General features: G+C 56.2%; 1 protein-coding gene across 1 annotated transcript in view; it reads right to left on the minus strand.

The window, feature by feature from the left end:
* Nucleotides 1-505: 505 nt before the first annotated feature.
* PHGDH (phosphoglycerate dehydrogenase) overlaps nucleotides 506-16,561 on the minus strand; it is a 33,563-nt gene continuing 17,507 nt past the window's right edge. The window contains exons 6-12 of the mRNA XM_037135138.2: nucleotides 8,569-8,701; nucleotides 8,022-8,170; nucleotides 6,467-6,619; nucleotides 4,061-4,193; nucleotides 2,766-2,896; nucleotides 1,592-1,829; nucleotides 506-796 (exon numbers count right to left, since the gene is read on the minus strand). Of these exons, the coding sequence (XP_036991033.2) occupies nucleotides 642-796; nucleotides 1,592-1,829; nucleotides 2,766-2,896; nucleotides 4,061-4,193; nucleotides 6,467-6,619; nucleotides 8,022-8,170; nucleotides 8,569-8,701 (1,092 nt within the window). The 3' untranslated portion in view covers nucleotides 506-641. The remainder of the gene's footprint in view (nucleotides 797-1,591; nucleotides 1,830-2,765; nucleotides 2,897-4,060; nucleotides 4,194-6,466; nucleotides 6,620-8,021; nucleotides 8,171-8,568; nucleotides 8,702-16,561) is intronic.

Genomic DNA, 16,561 nt, shown 5'->3' on the forward strand with positions numbered 1-16,561 from the left:
TCAAATGATATACTCTCCAACCCATACAGAGCTGGCTTTGTGAACTTGCCTTATCTTCTCATGCCCCGCACCTTGCTCACACTTTCTTCCCTCCACGAAATCCTCTCAAACGTCCCAGAGAAACCATCCTCGGCTGGACTGCTCCCTCCCCTGGGCTCTGCAGAGTCCCCATGCCCCTGCTGTGACACCTCACTCAGTGCTCCCGGGTGACCTGTGCCTGCCCGGTCCCTCCGCCAGGGGCAGACTTCTGCAGAAGCCTAGGGTGCAGCGCTCCTCTTAGGCAGATCACCTATTTGTTCTGCGTGTGTATAGTCCCGGATGGAAGGATCAGAAACCTGGAAGGCAGCAGGGAGATCCCCTTCAAGGCACCTGCACCCATACCTGCAGTTTGCCCATCCACATCCTCCGCCCTACACCCCAGCCTCCTGTGGCCAAAGCCAACCCCTGGCTGCCCATGGACACCTCCTAGTGGCCCTTGTGAGTAATGACAACACAAAGACAAGGAGACAGGGTGGGCTCTTTATTAGGTAGTTATTGCTGTGCTACAAGGGTCAGACCACACAGGCAGCGTCAGCCCCAGGCATGTGCTCTCCCACTGGTGGTCGAGAAGCCCCCAAGGCTGGGCCTGGTGGGTCCCAAGGTTAGAAGTGAAACTGGAAGGCCTCGGTCACGTGTTGCTTCCAGGTGTCCAGGCTTGGCAGCGGGGAGGAGATGCCCATGACATGCCAGGTCTCCCCCTCTGACACCACTGAGGTCTGGTAGGACACCAGCTGCACACCTGCCTCTGCCAGGAGCCCTGGGAAGAAAAAACCCCTGGTCAGCACAGGGCACGGGGGAGGAGGAGCGAGGGGCTGGGAGTCTTGGATTGCTGTGATCCAAGCTGCAACCGGGGGTGACGGTGTCGGATGCATAGAGCCAAGTGAGGGAACACCCTAGCAGCTTCCCTCGCTGACCTGGAGGCTTCAGAACTCCCCGACCATGAGGCAAGGTGGGAAGGCACAGCGCTAGTGCAAGAGCCTGACTTGCAGGCTGCCCGATTTACCCAGACCAACAGGGAGAGAAACGCAGGGGAAAGTTCCTCCGGGCAGCTGGCCAGACGGGGAAATGAGGCCCTCTGAGGACACTCTCTGCCAGGAAGTGCCCTACAGCTCCCAGCGGCTGCGGTGCCAGGGCACTGGGGCAGGTGGGGATGCCCGACAGGCTGGCTGCAGTCAGAAGGAAACCCACCCTCTGTGGCTGAGCTCCTGGGATGCGGCTCCGTGAGCAGGTCCCCACTGTGCACTTCACACGGTGAGCAGCCCAGTTAACAGGGGCTCTGAAGTCCAACCCCTGTCACACTGCCCTGTGGCCATGCTCCCCTGCAACCTCAGGTAAGGCACCTCCCTCTGAACTCTGTATCTACTTCCCAATGTCCTAGAAACCGGCGTGACAGACCCTCTGTCTTCTGCAGATCCAGAGATGCCCTGAGGCTGGAGGGGAGCTGAAGGACACTGAGGTCTATGGAACCCAATCCCAGGACAGGACACCCCCTTCCCCAACCAACCACCCCTGAGCCTCAGGATACCGGCCAGCCCCGCAGGCCCCTCCTCACCAACCACCGTAGGCAGCAGGGCAGGACTGGAGGGCTGAGCCCGGAACAGGAGCAGGGGCAGACCCCTGCGGAGAGGCACTTCTGGTCTGAAGACAGCACCGTTGAGTGCCTGCAGCACGGGTGTGGTGCCCTGGACCAAACCTACAGCCTGGTAGGGGGCACCTGCCAGGGCCACGGTCAGGAGGCACTCCCCGCAGCCTTGCTCTCCCGGCACAGCAGGGTTGTGGGAGGTGATTACCTGCAGAGAGAAGGCAGGAGACAGGACACAGTTATCTCTGCTGTCTGCACTGCACCCACCCTCTCCCTCGGTCCCATGGCCAGTTTGTAGGAGTTCAGCCTGGCCAACCTGGTCAGCAATTCAGGGGTGGGGGAGAGGGCCAATGGGTGAATAAGCCTTGAGCCCCTGAACAGCAGGCTCCTGGGACAGTCCAGTCAGTGGCCCCCACAAGGGAGGCTGGGACTGCCAGGTACAGGTAACTGCTTTGAGGGGAGTAGGAGCGAGGGAGGAGAGAGAGAGGCAGGGCTGTGAGGACCTGGGTTAGCGGGTCTGCCCAGAGGGTGGCCCAGTCTAGCCCCTCCTGTTCACGGCTTCCTACACACAACCAGTGGCCTGACTGGAATGTAGAAGTGGAGGGGGGGCTATTGAGAGCCCCATTTCCCACCGCTTCTGGCCAGCTCCCACTGGCTGAGAAACATGGACTTTGATCTACAAAGGGAACCAGAGGGAAAGATGCCAAAGAAAAGCCACGGGGGCAGCAGAGACTAAGAGGGTGTACTGACAGCTCCCGCGGGGCTTTGCAAGCTAAGCAAGAAACCGGTTTTGTGGTGGACGGAGCACTGGCGGAGTCAGAGGCTGAGCGCGCTGGGCTCACTCCCAGCCTCCGACCAGATGCAGCCTGGCTCCTCCATTTCCTTGGCTGAGAAATGAGGTGCTGCCACAGCGTGTACACGCACAGCCCTTTCACACATATTAGTCACGCGCAGCAATGCTCGGAGTCAGGCGGTATCCCCGCTTTGCAGACAGAGACTTAATTTACGCCACCTCTCCAGTGTCAGAGGCAGGACTGCACTCAGGGCCCCGCCCACCGAGCAGGGCTGTGAGCAAGCTCTGCAAATGCAGGGGGAGGAGAAAGGCAATGCCCACGGGGCGGAGAGAGGGCAGGTGGGCACCCACATTGAGGCCAGCCTCCTTCACCAGCAGCTTGGCATTCACCAAGTTCACGTCTGCCTGATGGGAAGCGTCTTTCAGAAGGCCGACAATGACTGCAGGGCTTAGGCAGTTTCCAGCATTCTTCAGGGACGTTCCTGGGGACAGAAAAGAGGCTACTGTAAGGTCACTATTTACTGAGCAACATGGGAGGGGCAGGGGACGCCAGCACCCAGCGTTGGGTCACAGGCTCCTCACTGCATGGCTGGGGGCCCGAGGCCAGCCTGCCTGGGCAGCCCTGAGTCCCCTGGGGGTGGAGACACAGTGGGTCAGTAGGCCTGGCCCTGTCCAGGTCAGCACCCTGGGTCACTCTCAACCAGTCTAAAAACTCCTCTCCAAAACTCAGCCCAAATCCAGTGCCCTCACGCACCTGCCACCCTGGCCTGCTCGTCATCCTCCAAAGGGACACCTGAAAAATCTACTGCTCCACCCCTTCTTGGCACTCAGACCCCTGTTGGCCTCAGAAAATGGAGGGAGAAGGGGGTGACTGAAGCAGCTGTGGTCCAGTTCCCTGTCTTGTTACCTCTGGGGCCTTGCCCGGGACCCACAATGCTCTGGGCCTTCCTGCCCCAAATCCAGTCTCTCCCCAAGAGAGTCCACACCCAGTCATCAATGGGGAGGGCCACCCTCTGCAAGACTTAGGGGACTGGGCACCTCTCAAGCACATCTGCAGAGGGCTGGGCGCACTGCCAAGGTGTCTGGAGCCTGCTCAGTCACTGATGGGCTGACGGGGCGCTGTTCGGTTCCCACACCACAGCTGAACAAATGCCCAAGGCCATCGGCCAGTCCCAGGGCCCATGTTAGTCTGTCGCTGAGCACAGAATGTCCCTACCATCTCACTGGTACACCCACCCTGGCTCTCACTTCTCACAGGGAGGAACTCACAGCTCAGAGAGGGAAAGTCACCAGGCAGGCACGCGACAGGCCAAAACCAGAGTCCCAGCCAGGACCCCTGCCGCCAACCCCACTGAGCCCCGAGCGAGGCCGTCTCCATGGAGGTTTCTCTGGCACCCCAAACACGCACACCTTCAAAATACTGCACAAACATGACTTGTGGAAGTGAAGTCTATTTCCCAATGACTTCGGTGCCCTCTTCTCTTGTCCCGACTCAGTAGCAGATGAGTCACACTCAGAATGGGAGACATGGAGTCCCAAGACCAGGGCCACCTCGAGTTCCTCACTGTCTGATCTGCAGCAGGCGGACCACGTGGAGTGCAGAGTCCGCGCCCCTCTCCCCGCCCCCTGCGGCGTCCCCAGCTCACCCTGTGTTACCACCTGGATGGTCCCTTTGGGGGACCCAGCCCAGGCTCGCATCAGTGTCCCCAGAGCCTCTGCCAGGCCAATCCAAGGCTTGGTGTGCGGAGAGAAGGCGCTGGTGAGGGCCTGGGCGTTCACCTGCAGAGACAGGAGGTGGGGCTGAGGATGAAGAGGTCGGACCGGCACACCTGTCCAAACGCGGTCCGTTGCTGCCTTTCGGTGCCTAGGGGCTGACAACTGCCATCGGCCAACAGCAAGATCACCGCCTGCTGCCATAGCCGAGAGCTACAGAAAAGGGCAGCAAAGGCCAAGGCCACTCCAAACTGCCAGAAGGGGGGCACTGATTAGGGGGGCACTTCCCCCTCCTGGAACCGAGACAGCCCTACCCCCCCATCACTTGGACACAGCGGGGCAGGTCTCTCTGGGTGGCATTCCTAATATGCTTTCCTATTTTTCATTTTGAATCTTGATTTTTTTTTGTAAAAAAGGAAGTATTTACATTGTCATTAAACACTTTGACGAAATTAACAAAATGTATAAAGCTGGATGGATTCATATACTTTCGACGACTCCATCTGTCTTCAAACACGGACCCCTGTGAAGCCCACCACAGGCACGTGGGCCATTGAAGGGGGCACATCTCCTCCTAAAGCGGTGAGTCTGGGGCCCGGCCAGCTGGACCCCCACGGGGATTTGGTGACAGAGCCAGCTTATCCTGGGTCAACATTCCTACCCCATGTTGTGATTCAAGAGGCTCTGGCTCCGAGTTACGCACTGGCCACGTTCGTGAGACACCTTGTAAAAAGAACCACCTAAGAGGGATTTAACTAGAAACCTGGGTTTGACAGAAATCAACAGGCTGCTACAAGATGTGGGGAACAGAAAACAGACGCTTGCATTCCTGTTTCATGAAAATGTAACTAGCAGGGAATTAGAGGATAGTATCGAGATGTCGGAAATGACCAAGAAGACAGGGCTTCCCCCCCAGACACTGCCGTGTGGGCGGCAGCCTGGTGAGGGCCTTCCCACCCAGCGCTCCCCTTGCTCCTCTCCAGGGGACCCAGAAAAGCGCAGCAGTGAGCCAGGAGATGGGACAAGAAAAGGCCGGCTGCTGGGAGCAGAGCCAAAGTGTCACAAAACAGCTGGGTGGCCTGGGACCTGTGGCAGGTGGAGGAAGGTATGCAACTAAGAAGCTTCTAGAAGCAGGCTCCCTACCTGGATTCTGACCTCTGTGCAGTACCGGAAGAGCCCAACTCTGCCCGATACAAGGAGGCCCAGTCTTTTCTAGAAGGCGAGCAGGAAGGCTCCAGGAAGCTGGGCGCCTTTGGGCCCCAAATGAACCCTGATTAGTGTCTAGGGTTGGAACACAACTGGGCTGAAGAGGACACGGTGAAGAACCAGGGAGACAGTGCCTAGCCCAGACCATCAGCTGCTTTGGGTGGAGAGTCAAATTTGACCAAGGGACATTTTACCTCTAAGGGTGGGGACAGTTTGTGGTTCCAGGCCATGCAGCTGGTGTTAAAGAGTCAGTCCCCTTCACAAAAAGGCCCGAAATGCCACTGCTACCTAACGACAACGTGACTGTCTCCCAGGGGCTGCAAGAGCGAGGGCAGAAACCTCTCTAGCAGTGGCTGAAGGGGAAAAGCCAGGCGCACGGTGGCTGCCAGTGGTCCCCGCCCAAACCTCAGCCTGGGTCCCGAAGAGCATCACCCTGAGGGGCCCTCCTGCAGGGCAGCAGCTGGTTCCTTATTTCACAGGACGTGGAGGACAGGGGGGCCCTCAGAGCTGGGCTGTCCACGCAGGGCAGGAGGGGCCGAGCCAAGGAGCCTGTGTCTCTCCTGCCACAGTTCTGTCCTATCACTGAAGATCCCTGCGTGGAGGGTCAGCCACTAGGGTCAGGCTGCCCCCCCCCCTTAATCTTAGAGCACTGAGTAGACTCATGGGAGGAAGGGGCAGATCGTTGGGGCAGGTCAGTCCCCACCCAGGGGCCTGTGACAAGCGGTCAGGGCTCCGAGGTGAGAATCCCCTCCCTCTCACAGGGCTTTCTCCACAGGCCATTGCACACCCCACCCCCATGGCACTCAGCGCTCACCCCAGCCACACCCCCTCCCTCCCAAGGCACGTGGAGAACAAAGGGGCCTTTCTCCGGACTCTGGGCTCCGCGAAGAGCTGCAGCCTCTGTGCAGGGCTACAGTCTATCAGGGTGGAGCTGGCGCCTGGCCTGGGCTATGAACATGAGGGGCAGCCCGACTCCAGCCACCCCACCCAGAGGCTGACCCCAGTGGAATCCCTTATCTGATATCGGCTCCCAGAGCACCACACCATGGCTCGTCCCTGCTGTCCCCATTCCCATCACCAAGACTCCTGCTCCCTTCTCGGACCACGGGCACCACCCCCCCGCAGATACTTACCACCCCCATCAGAGATTTCCCCTTCACCATGTCCACAAACTGGACGGCGATTTCCTCCCCGCAGCGGCTTTGGGCCTCCCTGGTGCTGGCGCCCAGGTGGGGGCAGCTGATGACGTTCTCGTGGTCCACCAAGGCTCGGTCCCGTGGTGGCTCCTGCCCAGAAAAAGACATCTCTGCTCGGTTGCTATGCACTGCCCAGGGCGTGAGGGAAGTCGGAGGGGGGCAAGGCGGGAAGGATGTCGCTGTCTATTGCACTTCTTTTTTGTCAGGGTGGTCGCTGGACTCCATAACTGGCTTCCTCATGGACGCCCTATCACAGCGAAGTTGTGGATAGAGCCGTGGACCACATTAGCATGTGCCTTTGGACAAATCTGCATCCTGTGAGCCTGTTCCCCGTCTATAAAGTGCATTAGTGCCATGTACCTCATTAACAGCATCATGGATGTAACGCTAGAGGTTCAGAAGCAGCAGTAACTATTGTTGTGCTGTTTTTCCCTGAAACCCCCTCCCTCACTGCATCTTTGTATCACTTACTGTCACGCTCCCTGCAGGTGCGCCACACAGTGGTCCCTCACGAGGACAGGCAGCTTGCCCGGTGCCTCCACCCCTCTGCTCACTGAGCACAAAGGATTGCCCTTGGGAATGTAACTTAGGCCTTGTCCGGCCACTCAGGCCAGGGCTCTGTGGGCTCCCACACCACCCTGTGAGTCCCAGGGTGTGGCACTGAGTGCTCTGCAGAGGCCCAGAGGAGCAGAGAAGGCGTGGTGCTGGGGAGACAGCCAGGCACACCCACCGTCAGGAACCCCACGGTGTAGCTAAAAAGGGTTACCAAGAACGTAAACCCAGCACACTCTGCATCCTGGGCAGGGAGCGGACACTGAGCGCTGCCGGGGCTCAGGGTGGGCCAGGGACTCACCAAGACCGCGTGCTGTTACACGTGCAGCAAACACCCACGGCCTCACCCAAAGCCCACGCCCTTTCCCTGGATGTCTGATGGTTAAGAGAGGCTACCAGATTCAAGTGGAAATGCACCCTTCATCACTCTGTCCACTGTGAGGGTCGGAGGGAGACAGGGAGAGCAGTCCCCCCGGGCACTGGGGGACCCGTCCAACCACTGTCCTGGGGCTTCCCCCCTACACAGAGGACAGAAAGAAAAGCCAGTGGACACTGGGTGGACCAGGGGTGGGATTCGCTTCATCAGAGATCTGAACCTTACACAAAACCCTCTCTCTCCCCACCTGACATCCTCTACCTCGGAACTGACTTGCCGTCTTCTTTGAAGTTACCAACGCAGCCGCAGCTGAGCACAGACCATGGGTCCGGTTTAAAACTCAAGTTTTGTAGGACAACGTGGCTGTCACTAGACCAGACTCTGCAAGGGCTCCTCCCAGCACGAAGGTGCTATTTTTAGTATATATATATATATATATATATATATATCCATTCCTCCCTTTTATCGCAGCCCCTGAGACCCTGACTAGAAAGGTCTCTGCACCACCCTGAGCCCCCGGGCTCCTGCCTCTCCCCTCCCCCCACCCACTGGTGGTAGACTTACATCCGTGAACACGTCCAGCGCGGCCCCTGCGCAATGGCCAGACTGCAGGGCCCGGAGCAGGGCGCCCTCGTCCACGATCCCTCCGCGGGCACAGTTCACCACGCGTACCCCCTTCTTGCACTGGGCGAAGGTGCCGTCATTCAGCAGGCCTGGGGGGGAGGGGAGAGCCTGCTTGCAGCGACAGTACGGGGACCCCACTGCCAGGACCCAGCTCCAGACACCCTTCCCCCACCCGGCTCTTTTGCACAGGCCTCCTTCCTTCGGGACAAGAGCCTCTCTGGTCTCACCTCTCCCTTGTCAGGGACTCGGGGCCAGTCTCAGTTTAGAAACACACTAGAAATAAGTCCCTTAGCTATTGTTGCTCCCCGTGGTGTGGGCACCAGAAAGGCCTGTCGTGGCCCCACAAGTGTCTACGGGGCACTGGTCGCACGTGTTGTCCCAGCTCACCCAGACACCCGAGAATTCCCTGCGGGCTCACCCCTCCCCTCTGATGCCGAGGGACCAGCGTCTGGTCTGCAGCCTTTGTGGACAGGTAGCCCACACCTACCTGTCGTGGAGGGCAGGAGAGGGGTGTGCACAGTGATGAAGTCACAGAGAGGCCAGATCTCCTCCAGAGGCAGCTGCTGAACGCCGAAGGAGGCCGAGACCTCTGGCGAAATGATGGGGTCATACCCTACAGTCTGGTCATACACGAGAGAGGGAGGGAGTGTCATTATTGATTATTGGTACGTGTAATATTAATCATGGCAACCGCTGCGCACTTGCCCTACACCAAGCACTATGCTAAGCCTTTGGCCGACACCAGTTTACTTCTCACAACACATCGGGGTTGGGGCTGCCCTCCTTCCTACTTCAGAGCTGGGGGCGGGGCTCACACGCTGGCAGGGGGCGGGGCCAGAGCTGAAAGGGAGCTGCGTCAGCCCGCACATTCTGAACCAGGACCGCAGAGCAGCTGTGTGCAGACACGATGGGACTCAGAAGCCCGTAGAACGCAGGGGCCCACGTGAGAGAGGACGGTCAGGTGGGGGAGCAGTGTGGGGTGCAACCAGGAAAGGGAGGGGAGAGAGGCCCTGTGCACCTGGGTCCTCAACGCAAAGAGGCCAGGTGGGTGGTTTCAAAGTCACCTTTTGCTCTAACTTTCAGTTGTTCAGTATTCCTCGAAAAGAAAGTTTCCTTAACCCTGAGAGAATGTTCAGAGCTGGCCCAGGATTACACAAAAAAGAACAGAACAGAAAGCATAGTAACACTTCGGCAGTGGTCATCTCCGGGTAGTGGTATTCATTTTCTTATCCTTTGTGTTTTCCTGTGCTTTTTAGCTCTTCTCCACTGCTTATGAATTTCTTTTGAAATCACAGAAATAAAGTTTTATTTTAGAAAACAATGCCAAAGAACACAGCTGTATGGAATCCAGAGCTTCTGGAGAGGAAACTGAAAATGGTTGTGCATGAATGTAGCTTTCGGGTCACGTTTTCCTTGTGGGAGAAGGAAGGCCAAGTGGACCCTGGCCCAGCCATCTGCGGAGCTTCTGGGGAAGCAGGTGGCCTCCCGGTGCCCCGTGGGACCACCACAGGTCCCACAGAAAGAGAGACTCCTCTCTCTCGTGGGGAGAACGAACCGTGCGGACAGGAGAAAAGGAGTCTGCACATAGTCTCCCAAGTCTTCTTTGTCCTGGGGCTCAGAGGCTGGCTGGAACAATGGCCCCTTCATCTCTAATCCAGATGTATTTTTTCATGTGGAAAGGGGAGAAGACCGGACACCAAGAGAGGTCACAAAGCCAAGCCTGAGGGAGCAGGTTCACACAATTCTGCGGAACCGGCTCTGAGAAGGCGAGAAGGGGGACGGGAGACCGCCTGGAGGAAGGGTCTCAGGCAGAGGCTGGCCCGGTGCCCCTGCCCAGCTCGCCTGGGGCTGAGGGGAAGTGGATGGGGACAGGAGGGGACACACCCCCCACACCGTCTCACAGCCCGGACTCGGCTTTCTCTCACACAGAGACAGTGTCTCCTTCATCTGCGCACACACCACAGGGAGAGAACTGGAAAGGAAACCCGTTCTTCTTTCTCACTGGACACGCCCAGGGCAGCCCGGAGCTGAGCTCACCTAAGACCTGGGGACCTTATATGGAGAGACTATGGGGGGAGTGGGGGGGGGGAACCGGAAGGTGATACTGGGCCCAAAGGCCCGTGCCTTAGCGGGGTCCTGCTGTGTCCCAGAACACGGGTCAGATGTCAGAATGCACCAAAGTTGGGGCAATCTCAGAGACACTATTCCACAGAGGAGCCTTGGGGAGATGCATAAAGAACCCCCCACCTCGCCCGGGCTGGTGTGGCTCAGTGAACTGAGTGCCGGCCTGCGAACCGAAGGGTGGCTGTTTGGATTCCCAGCCAGGGCACATGCCTGGGTTTGGGGGCAGGTCCCCAGTGGGGGGCACACAAGAGGCAATTACACATTGATGTTTTTCTCCCTCTTTCTCCCTCCCTTCTCAGCTCTCTAAAAATAAATAAAATGAAATCTTAAAAAAAAAAAAAAACTCCGTGCCTTAATTGCAGCCCCCCAAGACAGACCCCTGAGACTAGAGTAACAGAAGAGCCCCCTGGCTTTTCTTTTCTTTTTTAATTTATTTATTTTTAAAGAGAGAAGAAGGGAGGGAGGGAAACATCAGTAAGTTGCCTCTTGCACGTGCCCAACTGGGGACCTGGCCCACAACCCAGGCATGTGCCCTGACCAGGAATCAAACTGGGTTCACAGGCCAGCGCTCAACCCGCTGAGCCACACCAGCCAGGGCAAGAACCCCAGCTTTTCAAGTGGAACTCTGAAGAGACCTCCTAGCGCATCACAAAGGCAGCCTAGGGGGCCGGTCTTGCCTGCTCCAGGCCCCGGGTTCACAGAGGATGGAGGAGGGCAAAGCCGCCTTCCAGGGACAAGGGTTCCCTTAGCCATACCCAGTCTCTGCCCTGCAGCCAAATTTTCTGGCTTAGCCTTAGAACTCTCCCTGCACCATGAAATCTTAAACAGAAGCCCAGTGGTAACATCAGATTAATTCAAAGCTGCCGAAGTGGCCCAGAGCCCCGCCCGACCCCTCCCTTGTCCCTAAGGCACCTTTCTAGAGCCTGAGGCTCTGGGAAGAGTTTGAAAACCCCTCCTCTGGGGCAGTAGGAACTCCAGCTATCGGAATGAGATAGGAGAACTTCCGCTGCAGAAAGAACTCCGGGCAGGGACTGTGCAACTCCCACGGTTTGAACAAAGTCAGCAGCAGTGGTACCAGGCAAACACACCAGATCAGAAGTCAGGAGACCCAGAATCTGAACCAGACTCCACCGCTGACTAGTCTGATTCTCTTGAGCATGTCGTGTAAGCTTCCTGGGCCTCAGCTTCCTTTTCTGCAACTGGGATAATAACATTAACTCCACAGGGTCACTGGAGCACAGTATTGGACACAGCAGACCTCAGTACACATGAGCTGGACATGAAAGAATCAGTGACAACTGGTGCCTCAACTTCAATGTCCATTCCTCCAGGTGAAGTCAGATTCATCACAACATTGGCCACAAAGCAACCTGAGATGCTGATCTGCTCCTCACAGAAAACCATGAAAACAAGGGCAAGGCTCAGCTCCTGGCTGACTCGGGTCTTGTAACACATTCTAGAGGACATCCTGGGGCAGGAGATGGCACAGGAAGAACTCTGAGGTTGCGCTGCTGTTACTGGCCAGCGTCTAGCGTCCTGGTTGCCAGGCAACGCCTTTATCACTTAGGTAGAATGGATGGTAAACCAAGGCAGGGAGGAGGAGGGAGGCTTGTCTCACCCACTAACTCAGCAGGCCTGAGCCTGGTCCAGTAATGTTGCCAGCTGTTCCGACATCACAGGAAACACCATGTTAGCACGGGAGGAGGGCAGTCCCTGAAATTCTATGTATCCTCATCTCCACTGTCTGGGAAGGAAAGCCTTGAAACTGTGCTTTCATCCCAAGGCCTGGAAGGTGGGAGAGGGACCACAGTGTCCAAAAAGAAGAAGCCCATAGAACAGCTTTGGTTAATTTCCTGCCTCTGGTCACCCTGTTTTACTATGAGTCCCTGATGCTTACTTACAGAGAGAGCTTATAAGTAACTTTGGGTAACTGCCCCAACTCTAATTAACTGCCTCCTGTCACGTGTCTGTTTTACAAGATGAACGAACACATAGACTCTGGAGCAAGATAAGGATTCGGGCTGACAGACCCCCACACTCACCTAAGTCTGGGTAGTCACAGCCCCTGGGAAAGCGGCACCACCTTTACCTGTCAGTGAACATGTAACTTCACCCCATCCCGCCAACTATGTATGTAAGTCCTCAGAACAAAGGACCTGGCACTCCTGCCACCCTGGCTTTGCTTTGTCCTGAACCTACGCTTTTCTCACCTCCGCAAGGCCCATTCTCGTTTCTGAGAATGCATCACCAATAAACCCTGCTTGCACGCCAATGCACTTGCAAATCTGTAATTCGCCACCGCGTCAGCCAGAAGAACCAGGGTTTTTTCCTGGAACGTAAATGGTGCCGAAACCCGGGATCCTGACCCGGTCCCACCCTTTGTCTCCTCCCATTCATAATACCAGCATGACTGAGTTACAGCTTCAAAGTTAACACCTGTGATTCTCAAACTTTTGAGAAAAGGCTTCAGAAAAATGTTACCGAGTAAGACCCAGATGACTCAGACCGTCAGTGGGCTGCCAGCTGCCAGAACTACCCTGAAACCCACATCTGCACCGTGTGGCCGAGAGCAGGTCAGCAGCAGCTCTAGGGCAGCTGGACAAGGCTCCTCCTCGGCCTGCGCCCTGCACTGGAAAGGGCAGTGTAAGTGGGTTCTCCCTCCCCGGCCACAACACACACACACACCCCAGGTGGTGGCAGCAAGACACCTGGCTAAGCTCCCACCATCGGAGTTCAGGTCTAGGACCCTCCTTCCCTACATGACCAGATGGTCACAAAGGAGGGGAAAGGGGACAGTGCATCCCCAACCTCCGAGCAAGGCAGTCTCTCCCTGCCACTCCTGTGATATGAAGGGGTCAATTCTTCAACTGTAACACCTCGAAGGGGTCAGATGTTAGCCATTCATTAATAGCCTCATCAGTGATTAACGGCCTGGGTGACAGGTGAGGACATGAGACAAGACCCCCGGTGCTAAGGAGAGACGGGGGTGATAAAAATAACCTTCAGGGGCTTTGCAGTTCTGCCCAAGCCGGCCTGGCCAGAACGACTCCGGGTAGTAGCATTTGAAATGCTAAATTCAGTAGCATTTCAGCCCCTGTGCCCAAGAAGGAGCTGGTAATGGCCTGTATTCGTTGCTGCCACAACTCAGCCAGGCACTGCACCGCCATCCTGGGCAACTTGGCCCAGGCCACCACTGCGGCCCTCTCCAAGACATACAGCTGTCTCACTCACCCCGGGCCTCTGGACAGACTGTGCTCACCAAGTCCCCCTCTCAGGAGCTCAGTGACTATCTTGTAAAGACCCTCCCCAGAGTTTCTGTGCAGAGGACCCGGGCTCTAGCTCTCGCCACCGGGTGTCCCCTGCACCTCCTAGTCTACTCCAGTCTCCAGTTACAGTGTTCTCCCAAGTCACTGTACCAAACCAGAGCCCTCGACACTTTTACATCACCTCCTGGGACTGCACAGTGACCTCCCTGCTGAGGACTACTTCACAGGGTGGCGGATGTCCAAACATATCAGGGCTTATCCCTTCTGCCAGTGCAATGCTCACGTCCCCTCTTCAACCAGCAGCTACCCAGTCTCGTGTGTGCACCTGCAGTGATGGGACAGACTCACTCTCTCCCAAGACTACCCACGCCGCTTGGGGCCAGCTCTGTCCTCCCCTCTGGCTGGCACCTGTTGGTCCGCCCAGGAATCACTCCTTAAGGAGCACGATTCTGCCACAGGGTCGCCCTTCAGCTACTTGAAGGGCCTCCCCTGTGACTCTCAAGTCTTGTCTGGGCTCAGTGACCCCAGTACGTCCAACCCTTCCTCAGGAAGTACAGCCGAGACGCTCACCGTCTCGTCTGTCTCCAGAGCTATCAGTCTTACAGAGCATTGGGCCCTGACTGTGCTCGCAGAAAGTCTGACCTGTAGGGACCCTGACGAACGTCGCCTCCCTTGCTCTGGAAGGCATACTTCTTTTCATGTTGCCAAAAGTCACATCCCATTTTTCTACCAGCCATGATACTGTTAGCCACACCACAGTCTTGTCAATCAAAGGCCTCCTCCCCTGGAAAAGCTTTTTGTAAACATCTGGACACTCCAACATGTGTCTAGTTGTTTGGGGCCCATATGTAGGACACTGATCTATATATATATATATTCTAGCTAAATTTCCTGCTCAGGTGCCATTCTAGCTCCCCTATGTCTTTATGGGCCTGAGTACGCATGCTTGAGCGCTAACGACCTCTCTCAGCTTCCCATCACCCACAAAGTGCATGTTATCCAGGCTACAGATGAGAATGGCGGACAAGGCAGGACCCTGCACCGCCCTGCACGACCTCCCTCCAGACTGGAAAGGCTCCACCCTTCGACCAGTTACTGACCCCTTGGCTCCAGGCTCAGTCTCTCCACAAGGGCGTCATGAAAGACCCGAACAAGGTCTCGCCAAAGTCCACATTTACAGACACTCTAAATGTCCATCTCTAAGGGAATGCCCCCCCCCAAAAGCAACTTATACACAGAACAGAATCCACACAATGGCCTAAAAATATGGTAAATGCATGGGCACCATTCTCTGGAGAACGTATGCATTCTATACAAATGAACAGGAAGAAGTCTGAGACGGCAAAGGCCAAACTGGCGTTACCTGGAGACACTGGAATCGGGATGGTTGATCAAGGAGACCCTATCCACACACATTTTGTTTTTATGACAGTGCCTTCACCTACTACATGACTAAAATACAATTTTAATTAGCCCAGGAATGTGACATCTAGGAACTGCCGATCTACCAGTAAGGTACTAGTTTCCAGAGACACAGTCAGGCTGCCCTGACTGGTGTGGCTTGATAGGAGCTAATGATAGGAGCTAAGGGAAGTAGTCTTTAGGGAAGTAGTCTTAAGAAAACTAAGTTGCTTGTTCGACCTTAGCTGCTTGCTCAAGCCTAGGCGGGAAACTGCACACCCCACCTCGGGCAGATACTCCAAGAAGTTAAGAAAAGAACAATGAAGTAATAAGAACTAGTCAAGCAGATAGCCTCCTGGAAGTTTTTTTACCCCCTAGCGTGAGCCCAGCTAGCTCAGTCAGTAGAGCATGAGCCCCCAAGCCAATGGCTAACCTGAGCACGGGCTGTTCATGCACCTTGCAGGCCAATCATCAGCAAGATCACGAGCCCTAGCTTGAGCCCCTGACCAACAGCTAACGGCCACCTCTTGCTTCTGGAAATCGCTCGCTTGCTCGCTTCTATAAGAACCCTAGTCTGTAAGCGTTCGGCGCGACTCTTATCTGCAGCTATATTTGGCACGGTGTCCTCCGACGCCCTGAGAGCTCGCCCCTGCGCAGGTAAAACTATGATTCAATAAACCTCTTTAAACCTCTGAAAGTCTTCGTTCCTTCTCTCGAGAACTTGGGATGCAACATGGCTCAGTTGGCTGGGTGTCATGCCACAAAGCAAGAGGTCGCTGGTTCAATTCCAGGCTGAGGCACATGGCTGGGTTATGGGTTCAGACCCCAGTTGGAACCCAAGTCACGTGCTGGAGGCGATCGTCAATGTTTCTCTTTCACGTCAATGTCTTTTTCCCTCTTTCTCCCTCCCTTCCTTTCTCGCTAAAAATAAATAAATAAAACCTTCAAAGGCAGAACAAGGCCAGTTTAAAGTAACTTGCGCTTTTCTTCTCACAGGAAAACGGCAAATGGCAGAAGACACTGGTGCTTCGGAAGGCTGCGGCGGCTTCCGTGAAGGACTCGGCGGCAGCATGCAAGGCCAAGGCCATGGAGCTCACTGAGGCAAGGCCAAGGGCAAGGAGCAGATCCATGTGACTGAGATGAGCTGCCTGGGCAAGGGCGTGAGGATCAAGTCCCTGGGGGAAACCTCGCTGCCCCTCAGAATCTGAGCTCACCCACTTTTTCCTGGGGGCAGCCCTCAAGGACAAGGGTTTGAAGACTACGCCCATGCAAAAGCAGACCTGCTTTGGCCTGAGGACCCAGTTCAAGGCATTTGTTGCCATTGGGGACCGCAATGGGCACGCTGGTCTGGGTGTTAAGTGCTCAAAGGCAGCAGCCACGGCTACCCAGGCAGCCATCATCCTGGCCAAGCTTCTGTTGTCTCAGTGCAAGGAGGCTGCAGGGAGATCAGGAAGCTCCACAATGTCCCTTTCAAGCTTAGTGCTGTCGTCTGCCTCAAACCCACCCCAAGGGGCCCTAGAATTGATGTAGAGAAGTCAGATCAGATTACTGGGGAGGAGGAGGGAGAGGCGGAGGTGGGATGAGGCTGCCCAAGGCAATAATAAACAGTCTAGGACAGGATTGGCTGGGAAGCTGAACGCCTCCATTGTGCACAGAACTATGGGCCAGAGGATTTAAACAGAAGGAAGG

Source organism: Artibeus jamaicensis, unplaced genomic scaffold, assembly GCF_021234435.1.
Source record: "Artibeus jamaicensis isolate MK-2021 breed Jamaican fruit bat unplaced genomic scaffold, CSHL_Jam_final scaffold_1689, whole genome shotgun sequence".
Lineage (NCBI taxonomy): Eukaryota > Metazoa > Chordata > Mammalia > Chiroptera > Phyllostomidae > Artibeus > Artibeus jamaicensis.